The sequence below is a fragment of the Aptenodytes patagonicus genome, chromosome 2 (genome assembly GCF_965638725.1).
Source record: "Aptenodytes patagonicus chromosome 2, bAptPat1.pri.cur, whole genome shotgun sequence".
In the NCBI taxonomy this organism is placed as follows: domain Eukaryota; kingdom Metazoa; phylum Chordata; class Aves; order Sphenisciformes; family Spheniscidae; genus Aptenodytes; species Aptenodytes patagonicus.
Genome location: NC_134950.1, coordinates 169302836 through 169320921, shown reverse-complemented (window position 1 = coordinate 169320921; position 18086 = coordinate 169302836). Strand labels below are relative to the sequence as shown.

The 18086-nt window shown below is 54.0% G+C and overlaps 1 protein-coding gene across 4 annotated transcripts; it reads left to right on the top strand.

Annotated features, from left to right (window-relative positions):
• Window positions 1-447: 447 nt before the first annotated feature.
• Window positions 448-17126, top strand: GUK1 (guanylate kinase 1). Of its 4 annotated transcripts, none has more exons than XM_076332070.1 (8): window positions 448-492; window positions 7916-8029; window positions 9851-9892; window positions 11069-11165; window positions 14914-15052; window positions 16015-16099; window positions 16408-16493; window positions 16949-17126. In XM_076332070.1, exons 1-8 carry the CDS (start codon window positions 450-452, stop codon window positions 16982-16984), a joined length of 642 nt encoding a protein of 213 aa, XP_076188185.1. In that variant the 5' UTR covers window positions 448-449; the 3' UTR covers window positions 16985-17126. The 4 variants fall into 4 exon arrangements, with proteins under 4 accessions (XP_076188185.1, XP_076188187.1, XP_076188186.1 ...); XM_076332072.1 differs by lacking the exon at window positions 448-492 and adding an exon at window positions 1748-2582; XM_076332071.1 differs by lacking the exon at window positions 448-492 and adding an exon at window positions 2594-4861.
• Window positions 17127-18086: the final 960 nt, after the last annotated feature.

Sequence of the window (18086 nt, the reverse complement as noted above, 5' to 3'; positions counted from 1 at the left end):
TAGCCCCCCCCCCCGCCCGGCAGCGGGAGCGGCAGGCCCGGCGGCCTCCCGGGGACACCCTGGGGGACAAGGAGCTCTCCTGGGGCGGGCGGGGCGGCGGCAGCCCCGTGTCCCCGTCACCGTGCAGCCCCCCCCCCCCCCCCCCATCGTGTACCCCCCCCCCCCGGCCGCCATCATGGTTCAGCCCCAGGCGCCCCCCAGGACCGCGGTTCCCCCCCCCCCCCCCGGTACCGCTCGGTCCCGGCGCCCCCCCTCGCTGCGCCGCTCTCGAATCCCCCCCCACCCCCGTCCGGCCCGCGCTCGTGGTCTGCCCCGCCGCTCACGTGACCGGCGCGCGGCGCTCCTCTCGCCCCCCCTCCCCCCCCCCCCGCCTATACGTCAGGGCGCGTGGCGGCGGCGCGGGGGCTGCCGGGACCGACCCCCCCCCCCCCCCCCTCCCCCACCCCGCCATGAGCTGGCGGCGGCTGCGCGGCGCCATCGCCCGGGCGGCGGGTGAGCGCGGGGGGGCCCGTCCGGGGGGGCCGGGCCCCCGCCCGCCTCTGAGGGGCCCGGCCCGGCCGGGGGGGGGGCGGGGGGTGGAGGCGGCGGAGAGGCCCAGCCGGCCCCGGGGCGACGGCGCCGTCCTCCGGGGCGCTGAGCCCCTCGCTAAGGGTCCTGGGCTGAGGTGGGGTGGGGGGGCCCAGCCGGGCCCGGGGCGCTGGTCCCGGCGGAGGGGGACCGGCCCCTAGCCGGGCGGGGGATGCTGAGCTTCCCCCGTCGCCCCGCCGAGTGGCTGCGTGTGCCGCTCTGTCCGCCGTGGGTGCGGGCGGCGGGACAGGCTTGAACCACGCACACCCCCCCCCCGCCCCGCCCCGCCCCGCCGGGCTGGCGTTGTCCCCGTCCCTCCAGCCGCACCGGGTCCCCATCGCTGCGCTGCCTGGGGGTGGCTCTGAGGTGTCCGTCCGTGTCCCCCTCCCCGGTTCGATAAGCCGGACGGGGATTTGCACGCTGAGCGGGTCGGGTTTTGTGGGTGCGGTGCGAGACGGCGAGGCGAGATTCAACCAGGCCGAGTGCCGGGTCCTGCACTTGGGCCACAACAACCCCGTGCAGCGCTACAGGCTTGGGGAAGAGTGGCTGGAAAGCTGCCTGGCGGAAAAGGACCTGGGGGTGCTGGTCGACAGCCGGCTGAACATGAGCCGGCAGTGTGCCCAGGCGGCCAAGAAGGCCAATGGCATCCTGGCCTGTATCAGCAATAGTGTGGCCAGCAGGAGTAGGGAAGTGATCGTGCCCCTGTACTCGGCCCTGGTGAGGCCGCACCTCGAATACTGTGTTCAGTTTTGGGCCCCTCACTACAAGAAGGACATTGAGGTGCTGGAGCGTGTCCAGAGAAGGGCAACGAGGCTGGTGAGGGGTCTGGAGAACAAGTCTGATGAGGAGCGGCTGAGGGAACTGGGGTTGTTTAGCCTGGAGAAAAGGAGGCTGAGGGGAGACCTCATCGCTCTCTACAACCACCTGACAGGAGGTTGTAGCGAGGTGGGGGTCGGTCTCTTCTCCCAAGGAACAAGCGACAGGACGAGAGGAAATGGCCTCAAGTTGCGCCAGGGGAGGTTTAGATTGGACGTGAGGAAAAATGTCTTTACTGAAAGAGTGGTTAAACATTGGAACAGGCTGCCCAGGGAAGTGGTTGAGTCCCCATCCCTGGAGGTATTTAAAAGACGTGTAGATGAGGCGCTGAGGGACATGGTTTAGTGGGCATGGTGGTGTTGGGTTGACGGTTGGACTTAATGATCTTAGAGGTCTTTTCCTACCTCAATGATTCTATGATTCTATGAGACGGGGGTCGCGGGGTAAGCACCCTTCAGGCATCCAGAAACAACGCTCCGTGCGCTGAAACACAACATACGTGAGGGGGGAGCGGATGGCAAAACCGCACCCGTCCGAGCTTCGCCTCTGCAGACCTTCTCCGCTGGGTGGAGTGGCTCGAACCAGTTGGTTGGTTAAACTGGTCCAGTTCCGCAGCAGGACCAGGTCCTGGAGTGACTCTTGGCCTCACCTGTGGCCTGGACCGAGGTGGTTTCCGCAGTGACCTTGAGCAAGCGATTCTCGTTCCTCCTGCTGCATCATTGCTCCCTGCGGAGCGAGCGACGCGAATCGGTGCAGCCAGTGGAGGGAAGGACTAGTTAGCGCTTTGTAGATGATTGCTTCCAGGAAAAAGGTGGCTGAGTGGCCCCACCAGCTCTGGGTACTGCCGTGGGGATGCTCTGCTCCTGGTTCAGTACTGCAAATTTATTTATTTGCAGTATTTATTTAAGCAACCCGCTGGCTGTCGGGGCAGGACCTCCCAGCCCAGCTGTCCTCCGCCGTCTCTGCGTGCTGGGAAGCTGCAGATGAAGCCCTACCCGTTCCCCGACTGAACGAGCGTGGGTCCAGGGCTGTGGCCGTTGGAGCAGCCGGTGCCATCTGACCGGCCGAGGGGACGTCCTGCCCTTAGGGCTCCTCGCAGACATCGAGATGCCGAGCGTTTGCCTGCTCTCAGAGTGAAACGCTGCTTGTGTTGCTGCAGCTGGGCCGGATTTTCAGAAGGTGTCCCAAAACTTAGAAAGGTGGGAGTTGCAGCTTTGTAACGAACCTGCTAAAAATAGGGAATGGGATTAGAATCGTGATCTGGGAGACCTTTCTTGGGGCTCCAGGGAAACTGTCCTTTAATCTCCTTTTCTACTCTGTCAGGGGGCTTTGCCTTCTGCTTAAAGTCTCTCTGCTAATCAGCATTAGTTCTGTTTGACCCTTGTGATGTCTGTCTTTTGCTTTACTGGTTGCGTTGCCACCTCCCAGTTAAAACCCAGGGCGAGATCAGCAGGCGGGAGCAGACCGAGAAACGTTCCTCGCCCTAGTGACAACCTCCTGCGTCCTCCTTCGGTGACCGCCTCATCTTTTTGCAGCCCAGCGGGGTCTAGGTGGCCGTTTGTCCTCAGTCCCAGGTGTGGCACCTCCCCAAATATGAGGGTCTCTATTAAATAGCCGTGCCGCTCTCTTGCTGATCGACTCCAGCCCGCTGTGGTTTTGGTGACGCGTGGTGGTTAGGCTGGATCCAAAACCGTTTTAGGAGTAACCCGGCGGAGGTGAGAGACCCTCCGTGCTAGATATTTGCAGATCGGTTGCTCTGAAAATGCCAAAAATCTGAGCAAAGGGGGGAAAAAAAAAATCGAGCTTCTGCTCAAAACAAATATGTACCTGTAATGTTACTGCTGCAAACAGCTTGAAAATGCGATGCGCGGATGTCTCACTGGGCTGGGAACCAAACAGGAGACTTAAAAAGCCCTGTATCCACCAGATCTGGTTTCTCGGGGGTTTTCTGGCACTTTACTTGTGGTTTTTGAGGGCTTCAGGCTGCCGGAGGGAGAGGAGCTGTGTTTGACGGGGCTGGGGAAGCGGAGAAGCCCGGTGAGGGGCAGTAGTAGTGGTGTGCAGACTGGCTCGTCGTTACGAGCGATTTCTCGGGGTCGGGGCGCGTGTTTAACCGAATCTGATGGTGGAGGAGAGGGCACCCGCTCCCACGCCTGCGCTGCTCACGTCTCGAGGCAGAGATCGTCTCTTCCGTTCACCCTCCCAGGACGTCTTCATCCTTCGCCTCCCCGTCCCCGAGCAGCTGCCCCCCAAAAATCCCACGCCGTGCCGGGTGGTGGGCGCCTTCCAAAAATGCTCCGTGGGAGCTGTTTTTCCTCTGGGCTGGCACAGATTCCCAGTTTGCCAGCCGGGTGTTTGCCGTCTGCCACCCACGAAGGCCCAGCCCCTTCATCTGGCAGTGGAAATGTCTTCCCCCCGCCCCCACCCCTCTAAATTACATCTTGTTTTCCTCTGCCGATCTCCAGCAAAAGCGAAGGGATGCATTTGGAGGGAGGCAAGGGGAAGCACCCGCAAGTCTCTTGGTTTCTTCTTAGCCCATTTCCCAAAGAAGCGAGACCTGCAATGGCAAGACGTGTGTCTTTTCTCACTGCGGTTCTGAGTATTCTGGGGGAAAAAAGGGAGTAAGGTAAAGGAGAGCGTCTCCATCTTCCCCTGCCGCCCCACCAGTGCTCTTTCAGGCAGAGAAGCGCCACCAGCACCAGCAGACAGAGAGGGTGGCACAGACCCTGCAGGGTCCCACCATGGGGGTGCTGGGACGTGCTGTTTGGAGGCTTGGGTTCGGATCTGCGTGGGCAAGAGAAGGAGTTTCCCTGGCGCCTTCGTGGTGGACGAGTAGCCTAATTGTTGACCTGGGGCGAAGCAGTGGCCGGAGGCAACAGACTTCAGTCCAAACGAAGAGGAGCGTTGCCTGCAGAAGGTGAAATCCTGGCGAAAACCAAGACTGAGTGATTTTCAACCAAGACTGAGTGATTTTCAACCAAGACTGAGTGATTTTCTAGAGGAGTTGCCTCAACCACACAGCTGTTGGGTGCGTAATGTGAGCGTAGCAGCTTCACAGCCTGGGTTTTATGCCTGACGTGCAGCGATGCTGTCTAAGAGCCCATCTGTTCTTGGCGTCCGTGGGCATCACCGCTTGCTCACCAGCCAAAGGCACGCTACGTTTGAGAAGGAGGGTGGGCTGGAGACCTCGTGAGGCCCCCTCCAACCTGAACGAGCCGGCGGTCTCGCCCGGGAGGTACCACACCTCCCTCTGACCCACGGAGAGCAGCTCTTCCCCGTCTGCGTTTACGTTGGTGACTGCGGGGGACGCGCGATCCGTGAGGTTTCGTGCAGAGACGGGGACGGTTTTGCTGTTTGCCGAAGCGCCAGGCCGGCACGTGCCGGCACCCGTCAGCCCGTTAGCAGTGGTTTGACTGCAGCCTTACCAGCCGGCAGAGCAGGGAGCGACGAATAAACCGCAAGAGAAGATTAAAGACCGGTGAGTGGTTTTCATTGGCCATCTTAAAATTGCAGCTCGGTAATTAAGGCTTTAAGCAGCTCACAAATAGCCCAGCTTTCTGCCGGCTCGCTCGTATTGCGAGCCTGTGGCTGCTGCGAGGAGCTGGACTTTATACCTTGCCTGAAAGGGAGTAAAAGCAAAAGGTAAGGATGCGTTGGAGCCCGCTCCCAGCCAGCGCTCTGCCCATTCCTCTTACCCCTCCCCAGTTTGTCTGGGGTTGAATGAAATGATTGTAGGTGATTTGGGCAGCTTTAAATTCCCCTTTTCCTATCGGTGCCTGCTAAAGGGCGGATGAAATTTTGAGGGGGGAGAGAGGAAAGCTCTTTTCCCTCTAGCTGGGATGTGAGCGTCCTGGCTGGGATCTGCAGGCAGGGACCGGGACTTGTGTGTCCGGAGCAGTTCTTGTTGGCACAGCCGGATCGCGGTGGAGGGGAAGCTGTGAAACGCCCGGACAGAGTCCACGCTGGCGTCCGAATGTCACGTGCGGGGGCTTTCAGTGGCGGCCGAGGAAGCCGGCGCGCGATGAAGGAGCGTGGTTCGGGAACAGCCGTGTTGCGAAGTGCGCCGGGATGACTGGAGGGCGATGAACTTCGTGTAGCTCCTCTTTCTCTTCTGGAGAGTTTCACGAGCAATGGTCGGGGCTCACCCATTTTTATTTATGTGGGTGAGAGGAACTGGCAGGGGCAGAAGAGAGGGAGATGCTTTGGACAACTCGGCAAGGGCCCCTCTGCTTCCTTGCTGCGAGCGCTGAATAGCATTTCACCGGTGAGAAGGTGCAGGAAGGCGTGCTTTCCTCTTTCGGTATTGAACATTTAGGCAAAACCTGTGTTATCTGGAAGTTATCAAAGCTCAAGGGCTAAGGGAAAGGTAGGACAGGTCCCCAGAAGGACTTCCGAGAGTTGGTTCAGCCTCATTGTGTTTTTTGGATGATGGAGCCTAATCCAGCAGCGTGGCCGTGCACGTGCCATGGGACCGGTCCCCTGAGGTCCCCGGAGAATGGCTGATCCTGCTGGGTCTCTGGGGCTGCGGCACCTGGAGGACACTAACAGCAAAAAACAAACAAACCAACAAAAAAAGACAGTTTCCTTTTGGATGGTGATTGAACATGGGTGGTTTTACGCCCACGTTAGCTGCTGCTGGCATCTACTTAAACTTTGTGTATTAACACCCCGTCCTTTCGTGCAGGCTTGGATAAACTCTGGTCAGACAAGTACGAAGCATCCTCGGGGAACGGAGGGAAAACTCGTATCGCTTGCTAGCTGTAGTGCTGCCTGCTAGGTGTCTGCGCGATCGCAGAGCTGTGCAGGAGGGATTTAGGGATAAGGAGGTATCCAGCTCATGCAGGCTGGGGTCAGGGAGGCAGCGTGGCTGGATTAGCCTGCTGCATGATCCGCGGCCGACTTTGTAAGAGACGGCATTTGGCTTAAGGCTGTTGAAAAAGTGATTTGTAAGGTCAGGGTGACATTGCTACGATCTAATTTAAAACGGAAGGGCATTATGCTGTCTGTCGGCTGATTGCTCCTGAGGCCACACCCAGCCGATGGGGTTAGAAAAATGCATTTCCAGGGGCTTTAACTGCTTGCAGAAACTAATTGTTTTTAAATAGGAAAAACGGGCTTGTTTGATTTGTCCCGCTGTCGTCATCACCTCTGGTTTAGAAGCTGCTGAATTGCTGTTGATGGATGAGGGTCCCCAGCGGTACCCCCTGCGCTGTCGTACAGGATTTTCTTCTTTATTCACGTGTTGATAATTAACCTTTCTTCCTCCCCAGAGAGGCAGGCACATGAAAACACCCAGTTTTTTCTTTCTGGCTGAAGAAACAACTGCAGAAAGGTCTGTGTGGCCCCAGGCTGCCTTTTTTTTTCCTGTACCGGGAACTGAACCCTTCTTTCTTGCCATGAGACACCTTGAGCTGGAGTTAGTGCTCCAGGAAGTATGGAAATAAATCCCAGAGCATGCTCGTGTCCCAGATCACACCTTTGTTCAGACCGCTGTTGCAAGGCTTTGGGGTTTATTTCCATGCTGGGCTTCTGGGTCTAGGCTTCAGTACGTTGTCTGCTTATGGTAAAGGCTTTGCGTGCGGGTATTTATCCCAGGACTGATAGGAAGCATTTAACTGTCCATCGTGGGCTCGTAGTTTGTACTTGTTGGGATGTAAATGGGCAACACAGGAGGCGTGGCGATCCCACGGGCATCCCATCCCTCGCTCGGAGCTGCCTGTGTGTAACGCTGGCTGATTTCTGCCCTTTTTTCTTGCCAGCATCTCCTGCAAACGCTCCTTGAGGCCTCTCCCCGTCAGAGGGAGGCGGCTGTGACTATACTTCTGTCAGTAAGGACGAGTATTAAGCTGGCGTTGCCCAGTGGGTGTGGATGTCCCATGATGTTTCCAGATGCCACCACGTACAGACAGCATTTTCCTCCTGTTAGAGAAAGTTTTCCCTAGGATTTGGGGAAATCCCAGAGGGACCCAGCCCTGGTGACAGAGAACAGAGCTAGCTTGAATTATCCCGGTTTAGTGGCAGGTGGAGCCCAGTTTCCTCCTCCTTTGGGTTATGTCCTATGAGTTTAACCTCAGTCCCTTGAGAACGAGTGTTCACGCTGCAGTGATACATGTCCTTTATTTGTCCGAGGTATTTGTTCCCCAGGTAAGAATTAGGGCCGACGGCAAAGCAAGGTGAAGCTGTCCTGCTGCGTTGCTTGTAGCCTCCGTTGTCTGCTTTCCAAAACGATACCCGAGTCCTCAGGGCTCCCAGCCCGGATCTTTTGCAGCAGTAGAGAGGTGGCAGCTCCCGCTGTCTGCAGCCAGTTTGCGAATTTAATAGTTCTTTAAATTTCCCCGGTACTTCTTGCACTCTCAGTTACTTCCTATCAGCTCTAGGCTTGTGATTTCTCCTCATTTCAGATTTGCCTGCAGAAACTTGTGTCCGAGGGTAAAGGATAGATGCTGTTTTGTGGGGCCAAACACCACTTGGAATCCATAGCTGTGTTTTTTCATGGGTGTTTCTAACCAGACACGTATTTTTCTGTCTCTAGCTATGCAGGGACCGAGGCCAGTGGTTCTGAGTGGCCCATCGGGTGCAGGGAAGAGCACTTTGCTAAAGAAATTGCTTAAAGATTACGATAACATCTTCGGCTTCAGCGTCTCCCGTGAGTATCCGTATGTCTCTGGGGAAGGGCAGTGGAGGAGTTCAGGGCCGCTAGCCCAGAGCCTGCTTCTGTAGTTGTATTCATACCCCAAATAACGGGCTTCCATGGCTTGCCTGTGTCCTAGTCTGTCTGTGGGCTCTTCGGGATGTTTAAATAAGTCAGGATGCCTTTTGCTACTGGTATTGAGTGGCAAGTCTAAGATGAGTCTGGACTAGCACCCTTTCCAGGTCTGGTGACTCCCCACACCTCTAAACACAGCTCGGAGAGGTGACGAGATTTTTTTCTGAGTGATTCTTGACTCTGAAAGTAACAAAATCCCCACCACCACCTCTGCTTCAAAAGCCAATTCTTTCCGTCCACCTGCGGGAGCCGATGGGGATTTTAACAGCCCAGGGGCTGCACACCAGACTCAGGTTTAAAATCAAAGAGTTTTCGTGAAGCCCATCTCGTTACTGGGTCGGTCAGTGAAACAGTTCGCCCCATCACCTGCGTACGTTCCTCCTCCTGCCATTGCTCTGGTGGTTTGTTGACTTTTTCTACGTCGGTCACTAAGTGCTGGCCAAGGGTCCTTTTTTTTTTTTCCCTACCTGGGATGGTTCCCTGTAATGTGAAAATAACCCCTGGCCGGCCGGCTCGATCCGCTCACGCCTGCCTGCAGGCTGTGCTGAGGTCCTCCTGCGTCCACCACAGAGTAAGTGCAGGGAATTTCCTTCGGGCAGCTTGCCTGTTGCGACGCTAATTTTGTTTCCTTTTTCTTGAATGACACCGTAAAGGTTACCCTCGGAGGGTGGGCTGTGTCCGCAGCTCATTTGCCTGACTTTCCCTGGAGCTCTGCAAGGTGTTTTTAAGTGCGCTACCAAATATTTTTTTTTTTACTGTCCTAATGCTTTGGATCCTGCAGGTAAAATCCTTGCTTTGAGATCTGTGAGATTCGGATTCGTCCCACCATGAAAGAGCAAATACTGGATGTTTAAAAATTTAATGTTCCTGGAGATGAAAAAAAACCTTAAAGTTACCTTTCCTTTCGTGTGTTTCATCTTACGCTCTTGATTCAGCTGAATCTCTCATCTCAGTCCAAACTAAAACTTAGCATTTTCCCCGAGGTTGCCTCTTGGTAGATATTTTTTTCCTAAATCTCCATAGGCCACTTAGACCTTGGCAGGTGGCGCTTTGTAAAAACTTACAGGTGATCAGAGCCTTACTGCGTGAGGTTAACTCCTGCCGGTCCTAAATAAAATAATCGGCGTTGCCCTCCACGATGACCATCAGCTCCTTTTTGGTTTCCAGAGCACGTGCTTAAAATAATACTGGTTTGAACAACTTCCAACAGGCTTCAAAGGCTGTCTGGTTTATTCACCCGCCTCGTGCAGGACTTTGCTCATATTTGTTAAATCTGGCTATTTTAAGCACCTGTGTGGGTGCTGCATGATCTTTTACAATGAAGATGACTCTGCGAAGTAGGGCACCGCTAATTCCCCTGAACTGAGGCGGAGGTCCGAATAACGTGTCTAGGATTACGCAGAAGGCTGTAGCAGAGCTGAAAACTAAGCCCAGCCTGGTAAGTCCTGCACTTAAGACCGCTCAGCCCCATAACAGTCTTAATTGATTGGTTTCAGATAATCTAGGATTCTTCGATTAAAGGCCAGTCCTGCGTGTCGTTGTGTGTTACACTAGCTGATTCCAGAAGCTTTGATCATTTTAAATAGGGGATCAGCTTTCTACGTGATCGGGTTAATCTGCTGCGTACGTGTTTTTATTTCTTCGATGCTATTACTTCCTTGGGTGATCTACAGAATTTCCAAGGCTGTGTTTTGCTTACAGATACCACAAGGCAGCCAAGACCCGGGGAAGTAAACGGCAAAGGTGAGTGTGTTGCAGTTGGGCCTGTCTCGTCGGACTCGGCAAATAATTCCTCTGACAACTTTTAAGTTTTTAGGTGAAGCGCATGCATGAATCCCCACTAGCGGATAAGTTAGTTCTACATTTGTGTTTATAGGGTGCATTTCCTTAGGCAGACGTTCAGTGATGATATATTTGAGAGTGTGTATGCACATGTGTATATAAATACGCATACATACACACGCTTCTGTTCTTTATCTCGGTGGCAATGAGACCGTAGCCGTTTACCACTGTTCTGCAGCACGTGCCCTGTGTGGGAGAGAAGATAACGAAGAGGGATGGACTTGGCAGAACAAAACCAAAATTGAATTAAGCGGTGAAACGTTAACAGAGGCAGAGCATGTGCTGCCAGTTTTCTTTTCTGGACGCCGTCTCCGCGACTCGCTGGCCGAGGTTTTCAAAGCGGGGCTCTCGGTTTAAGCGCCCTGGTCCGTACTTGGTCACGGAGCGGCTTGGTTTTCCGAAGTGCCAGGTAGCTCTGGTGAGGTACCTCAAATGCGCGCTGCTTTGGAAAATGCAGCTGCTTCATGAGATGCCTTTATCTGTATTGATAGCTAGCGTGCAGCTGGCCAGCTGCTTTTCTATTTTCTGGTTTGTTTGCATATTTCGGAAAGAATCAAACGAGGTTTGCACTTAATTTCCGACGGCAGTTTTCACTCTGAAGGGAAAGGGAGGAATTTTAACGAAAGAGAGAGAAACATTCCTTTTTAGTTCGTTTGGTTTTGATGTTCCCTTTTATCTCCCTCCCTCTCTCTCGTCCCATTCTAGTCTTTAATCATAAATGCTTTCAAATTAAGGGCCTTGGCAGTCCTGCTGTAATGTGTTCCACACCTGTGGGGAGCCGGGGGGAGTTTCCCACTGCACCAGAAAGGGGAAAGGGTACGAAAAAGGCGGTACAGCAGCATGTCTGGCCACACAGAAAGCTCCAAAACATTTTGAGCCAAGTGCCTGGGCAATCGGTGTGGAGAGGGGATGCTGCTATACAGTAATTAGGAAGTAGATATCTGCAGTCTGCCAACGTCGTCCAAAGCAGATTTTAAGGGCCTTCCCGCACTAAGCACCCACGGGTGTCGTTTTGACCATGAACTTTACCTTCAAAGCTGTTAATTTCTGGCTATTTTTCCTGTTTTCCCTATCCAGATTACCACTTTGTGACCAGAGAGGAAATGCAGAAAGAAATTGATGCCGGTGAATTCATTGAGCACGCGGAGTTCTCCGGAAATATGTACGGGACGAGGTACGCAGTTCAGACGCTGTCGCTGCTGAACCAGCTGGTGCCGGGAGCGGAGATGATGGTGAAGGGAAAAATATTTTAACTTAGCGACACTGTTTTCCCCCAAACAGGCAGATTCTTGCCATAAGCAAAGCCTTTCGTTTTGATAGCGGGGTCCTTGTCAGCTTTATTAAGACGGCAAAATTAACTCTTGCAGGGAGTTAGCTCATCATAATTAAATCATCGTTGCGTTCTGAGAGTCTCTATAGCTTCCAGTGTTTGAGAGCTGCTGAAGTAATTCATATGCTTAATACTTTTCTTGCACAGGGGTGATTTTTCACAGACTATTTATGCTCCTTAATATTTTCCAAGTGCTTGCAGAGAATAGTGGGCAGAATGGAGACTTCCTCTCATTATCCCTGCGTTACCTAATGGTCTGAATACGACGAATTCAGGAGCAGAAGCGATGATAGCTGTATTGGCTGCTGTGAAATAAGTGCCGCTTTGGTAAAGCGGCTGCTTACGAATAGGTAAATTGCGTGGCACCCTCGACTGGGGTTAAAGAGTTAGGTGGATTTTAAAATAGCGTTGCCCTGGGCGTTGGAGCTGATGATCAATAAAACATCAAGCTGCAATGTTAATTAGAAGTCACGTATCCTATGTAATTATTGTGAGAAAATTGTGGCAGTATAGTGAAGGACCTGCTAAGGAGGAAAGTTGAATGTTTCCTGAGATATTTAATGAGTTGCATTAAAGAAATTTGCCTGAAGTGCTTTTCAGGATGACTTACATTTCTTAAAGAGCTGAATGTGCTTTTTTGAAGATTTTTTTGGAGATGGCAAAGTTAGCTTCTGAGGATGGTTTCCTTATGGGAGGTGCCAACATAAGGCCCCCAGACCGAACGTGCTGTAGGTGTACAGCTCTGAGGGAACGGTTGGTGATTTTGCATTTCAGTAACGTCGCTGTTTTGATGTGACATGCGCAGGCGTCGCTGCTCTCGCCCCAGCTAAGGGCAGCCTCGCGGGGCTCTGGCCACGCTCCCTCTGAGGCTGACGGAGAAGGACAATCCCCTGCCCTGGCCTTGATACTTCCAGTGGCACTGGTTTGGGAAGAGAAGCGAAACCTGACAGCTCATCTTCCAAATACCCAGCACCAAGGAGAAACTGAGTTCAAGCTCCTTAATCCCTGGCTTCATCCTGCGTAGGACAGGCTTCCTTCCGTCACGCGTGTCCAGCTTAATGCAGCCGGCCGCAGCGTGGAGGAGACGGCTGCTTTCTGATGCCTGATACGTAGGCGGAGTTGATTTTGGTGCCTTTTCTTCGGGGTGGGTGCTGAGAATATACCTCTCCTCAGCCAGTTTCCTTGAAATTTGCAGGAATTTGATACTTTAACCAAATTAAATGGGGTGCTTGGGTTTGTTTCTGAGGTGCTTTTCTCCCTGGCCCTCAACTTTCATCTTTGGCCCCCTTCGCATATTCACGCTGCCTGTGCTCTGCCTTGTGGTGGTGGGCATGCAGGGTGGGAGGCTGAAATTAACCCAAACCATCTCAGCAATAAAGACCAGTTTGCAAACAAAATAAATACAGAAACTCTCCAAGCCTGTGTTTCTTCTACAAGTGCCTAAGGATGTTTCTAATCAGATGTGTGATAAAATGGAGAGAGCCCCTCACACTTATCGGAATAGTTGAAGTTTTCGCCAATCCTTTCTGCTCCCTAAATCTCATCAGCTAATAATAATGAATAACTAAAAATTAATTCCTTAATTTAAGAGCCCTGAAAGGGCCCCGTCTGTGGGATGGCACTGAGTCCTGCCCACAGAAACCAGAATTTCTTTGAAGCCGCCTTAAATTAGAGGCTGAAATCTAGAGTGCAGGCATGGGGTCTCTTCCTCGGGACTCAGAGCTGCTGGCTCTTTGTCGATCGGTTGTAGCGGGAGTCAGTTGATACCTGGTGACACCAGATGAAGCCTGCGGCTTTCACAAGGCAAACCAAGCCATTTTGGGGAGTTTTTGTGGATTTGCGGTGGATGGCGCTCAGATCTGGGCTCTCGCTGCTGCCCACCCAGGCAAGGCAGCGAACTTCTGTATTTGTGTAGGACACAGTGCTGGTCTCGCAGCTTCGCTTCAGTTTTCTCCTTCCTGTTGGGGTTTGTGACCTGTGCTGTGGGACTCCCAGGTCAGGAGGAGAGTCACCAGCCACCTCCATCCTCCTGCGTGACCCCATCACGGCGGTGTCTCTGCAGGCAGCAGACCCTGCTGCACTGACCGGACCAGCTGCGGGACCCCGAGGCTGCCTGTCTGCCTGCTCTTCCCCACCGTCCGGCCTGAGGAGCTCGCAGCGTCGCTGCGTCGGGCTGCTCCGTTGCTCATCTCTTTTTGCCGGGGCTTTTCTGGGCTTGCGGGCTCCCAGAAGTCTTTACAGCTTTCCCCATCTCGGCTCTGCTCCCTATTCCTCCGAGAGGCACCTTCTGCTCGCGCTGCCTCTGTCCTCTCCGGCTGTGTTTGCAGCGAGCTGTCGTGTAGCTGTGGTACCCGTGGGTTCGGGACTCTCCGTCTGCGCTGTGACATCTTCCTCTGCTCACACCCTGCCAACAGCAGCGCAGTGGCCGCAAGCAGCTGCTGCGTGACACCCGTGGGTGCTTTCCCTCTGTGCACCCTGTCTTCTCCAGCTGGCACAGCCAGGAGCGGGGCTGGTGAGAGGTGTGGGAGGAGGGCTGGGGGTCCCGAATCCTGTTTCGCTGGAGCTGTGACTCCCCTTTCCTGGGGCGTAGGACAACACAAGAGCATTTGTTTAAGGGAGTCTGTTTTCAGCAGGTCTTTGCAGAAGGCATCAGGGTGCAAACCTTGGTGGTGCAGGGTGACAAGGTGAGGTCCAAAATGGTGCCCTGGGTATGGGCAGGGAATCGAGCAAGTTGGAGGCTGGCTGTAGGGCAGTGTTTTCTCTTAATCTCTGCTTCCATTGCATGACCTTCCGACTTCACGACCTCAAAACCTGCAGTGCCGCCTCTGAGCTCCTGGCAGGGCTTTTCTCCGCACTGTCCATCATGCCACGGAGCCCTGGCTCGAAGAAGAACCTGTGCCCAGCACTGTGCAAATACTGACTGAAAAGTCTCCCAAGAGGGCTGCTACCCAGTAACTAGTCCAGGTACCTCCAGTGCGCCAGGAGAGGGTTGGCGTTGCTGCTTTTCAAGGGAGAATTGTAGGTGTTCAGGAACAAGCTCGAGGCAATTCCCCCGTGTTGGGGAAGAGATACCGTCTTTAACGACATACGAGAACCACCACTTAAAAAATATTTTCTTAATTGTGCATCTTGCGACCCAGGCAGGAGCATCCATCTCCATCAAGCGTCCTTCGGGAGAGCGCATGGGTACAGAAATGGGTGGCTCTCTGGAGAAGGAAAGGTCTCAGTGTTTTTGCTCTTTGGTGAAGGTTGCTCCTGTGTTTGTCGAAGGCAGGAGCTTTAAGGACCATACCTGATCCACACTGCTCGTGGGGTAGTCGCACATTATCCATTTCCACACTTTTCCATCGTGGTTTTGCCAACCTCTCTAGCAGGAGACAGCAGGTCGCTGCTCCACCCCAGCGACCCAGAGGACACTTGGGGAAGGAGAAACTGTTTAGCAAGAGCAGAGCAGGCTCTCTTTTCTCTCCTGCCACAACTGGGGCACAGGGGAGCCCTGTGAGGTGAAGACCTGCTGCTGGAGGGGGACGCTCCAAACCCCCACTGCTATGGCTGGACTCTCTGACCCCTTCCCTCTTTGCTCTGTCCCCAGTAAAGGTGCAGTGCAGGCTGTTCAGGCCCAGAGCCAGATCTGCGTCCTTGACATCGACATCCAGGGCGTGAAGAACATCAAGAGGACGGACCTGAACCCCATCTACATCTCCGTGCAGCCTCCGTCCATAGACATCTTGGTGAGCGACCGCCTTCCTTTGCCGTTAGGCAGTTAGAGGTAATCAGCCTCTTGCTCTGAAGCGATGGGGGTTCCCCCCTCTTTGATTCATCTGTATGGTTTTTAAGTGCCGTAGAATAGGGTGGGAGGGTGTTTCTGAGCACACTGTTACCTCTGCCCGGTCTAACTCCCCAACCCCTAGTTCCCAAGGATAAATCTTCCTGTGCCCTGTTTTTTGAGTCCCTCCTGTACAGCTTCCACACCTCAGCGTGTTTGCCTGCGTTGGTGCAGGTTATAGACCCTGTTGCAGCGTGGCCAGCCTTGAAAGGCATTAGTTGTGCTTATGCTGGAGAGAGAAGGAGACTTTTGTGCTGAGGCTTGCCTCCAGATACTAAACTTAAACCGAGAGAGGCTGGTTCTCTGCAGCACCAGAAATCCTATACCCCTCTGGTCTTATGGGGCCCTATATAATATCGTAGTGTGCCTCCGGGAGAAGTGAAATCGCTGTCGTGGTTCAGGGAGGGATGCAGACACATATATGCAACTTGCTGAAGCCATGCAAGGAGCGCAGGGCAGAGAAGCCCGTGACTCTTGGCTCTCCCCTCTTGCTCTCAGCAGATCAGGCAGTCTCTGTTTCTCGTTGAGTTTGTGGAGGAGGAAGCCAACAGCACCAGATGCCAGAGCCCAGCAGAGAGATCTCATCTCCCAGCAGCACCTGCAAAAAAACAAATAAATACAGGGGGCGGGAAAGAGACTGGTAACCTGAGCTCTGGGGAGGAGATCTTGAGCCCACACCCAGCTTGGCCACTGGTTTGCTCTGGGCTGTGGATGAGGCCCCTCACCCTTTGCAGAGTGTTACCACACGTGCCCGCGGTCACCGGCGGTAGCAAATGGCAGAAGGCACCGGCTTGTGGGGTGGGTGGTGGGTTCTGCATGTGGCATTTGGAACACGCGTTTCTTTAATATGTTTGTCATTGGATTTAGGAAAAAAGACTACGTGACCGAAAGACTGAGACGGAAGACAGTTTACTGAAGCGTTTGACTGCAGCCCGCGTAGATTTGGAACTCAGTAAGTCCAGGGGCCTTCGAGTGATGTGTGCAGGGAGAGGGGATGTGCTGGTGATTTAGGAGCTGGTTTTTGCGTGAACGTTCTCCAAGGAGTGCTGGCAGGGCTTGGACGTTAGCTGAGTCTGATCTGAGCGCCATGCTGCGTCGTTTCCCGCTGCAGTTCCTTGTGGGCCGTTGGCAGAGAAGCGCATGATCAGTGGCTGAAATAATATTATTAAAATGCCACAGGAGGTCGGGTCATGCACGAGAGATGACACAGAGAAGGAACATGTTCTCCTCTAACTCCTCTGTCCTCACCTTCTTCCCTAGGTAAAGAGCCTGGCCTGTTTGACTTGGTCATTATTAATGATGATTTAGAAAAAGCCTATTCCGAACTGAAGGAGGCACTCCTGGAGGTGAGTTGTTGGGGGCTTTTCTGCCCCGCTCCCCGGGCTGGCATGACGTTTAGGCTGAGCAGGTGAGGGCCTGTCCCTAGGCAGCCACAGAAATGTGACCTCATGCCCGCACTTGATGTGTTTTGAGCTGCTGAGTGACACAGTTGAGCACAGGTCGCGTATGAGTGATGATGGATCAGCGGCCTAAGAGTGGGAAATGGATCCGGCGCGATACTGGGTTAGGGGCAAAATAAGCATACATCCCTGGACAGCGTGGAAGGGGTGTGCTATTTTTGAAGAGCCTCTAAGTCAAACCTTGCCTTGTCCCTAAAGACTCCTGCGTAAACTCCGGGCTTGGTCCTGTGGTGCTGTGGAGCTGGTCTGAGGAGGTGATCGCTCGTGGTCTCCAGAGCTGTGAAACTGAGTTGTTCCCAAAGAGCGGCAGATGCTCAGTTGTTTTCCTGATCTCCTTGCAGGAAATCAAGAAGACCCAAGAATCCAGGAAGTCCTGAGCTGACCCTGCTTGGACGTTTTAACTTTGCACATCATTCCCGAAGCACGTCACACCGTTTTATTCCGAGAGACATTCCCTTTAGGCTGATCCTCCTCCCAAGTTACTCTAGGATGTTTCTATTAAAAGGAAAGAAAACGAAACCCGGTCCCGCTTGTGTTTCTGTTCGCCACGCGCTCGGCGTGGGCTCTCCCGGGTCGGTACCTCGGGCGGATGCTTGGGAAGCGATTGCGCGGCATCCACCGCCGAAGGGCAGAGCCGTTCTGCGAGGCTGTAGAGGAGCTGTCTGGGCAGCTGCGGCCCCGGCACGCGGCTTAGGATCCCGCTGCAATATTCGTGGAGGTACGTGTGCCCAGCTAATGCCGCTCACAGGAGGGGAGCTACTTTGATGTGACCCCCCCACACCTCCACCTGCAGACAGAGGGGTTCCCATCTTTACTGGCACCCGATGTCCCAAGTGTTGGCATCCTCTTGCTCCCTCTGGTTCCTGCTTCCTTTTGCAGACCTGGCTACAGCTCCTCCAGGCGTTTCCCACCGTCTGTGCCTGTCGGCCTCTGCGGTGTTTTGTTGTGTCGCTGCGGCAGAGCAGCACGCAGGCACGGCTCGACTGCTCTAACCGCAGTCCGTCTGAACAGAGGGGTTTGTTCAATAAGCCGAGAGAAGGCAATGGTTGCAGGATGTGATCTCTCCGCTGTCCTTTTTTTTCTGGGGGAAAAGTACCGCGAGCTTCTCCTCCTTTCTGCCATCCTGGCAGCAATGTTGTAATTCACATGTACGTGTTGTTCCACTTGAGTTTAGGTGCAGGTAGATCTTCAGATGCTCTTATACCTACAAGTTGGGGGAGAAAAGATTTCCTTCCCAAGCTGGGCAGCCTTTCTGGATGACGTGCTTGAGGACAGCAATAAATCCCTTTCCCTAGGAGGGATCCGTTTGATCTAGCCACTGTCCCTCGTACTGCTCTCCACTTGAGACGTGGGGAGCTTTGCCTGACGGGGCCTGGGGGAGGACGCTTTGTACTTCACTTCCCCAGCTTTCTTCAGCCTTAACGTTGATGCTTTCGTGTAACTTCTGAGCCCTTTGGTCCCTCCAGCCAGGTCGTATCC

Excerpts from the sequence above, each read along its gene's own strand:
- GUK1 (XM_076332070.1), top strand. The coding sequence starts at position 450 with ATGAGCTGGCGGCGGCTGCGCGGCGCCATCGCCCGGGCGGCGG. Across the intron at positions 493-7,915 it reads CGCCATCGCCCGGGCGGCGG|CTATGCAGGGACCGAGGCCA; the intron begins GTGAGCGCGGGG and ends TTCTGTCTCTAG. Across the intron at positions 8,030-9,850 it reads CTTCGGCTTCAGCGTCTCCC|ATACCACAAGGCAGCCAAGA; the intron begins GTGAGTATCCGT and ends TTTTGCTTACAG.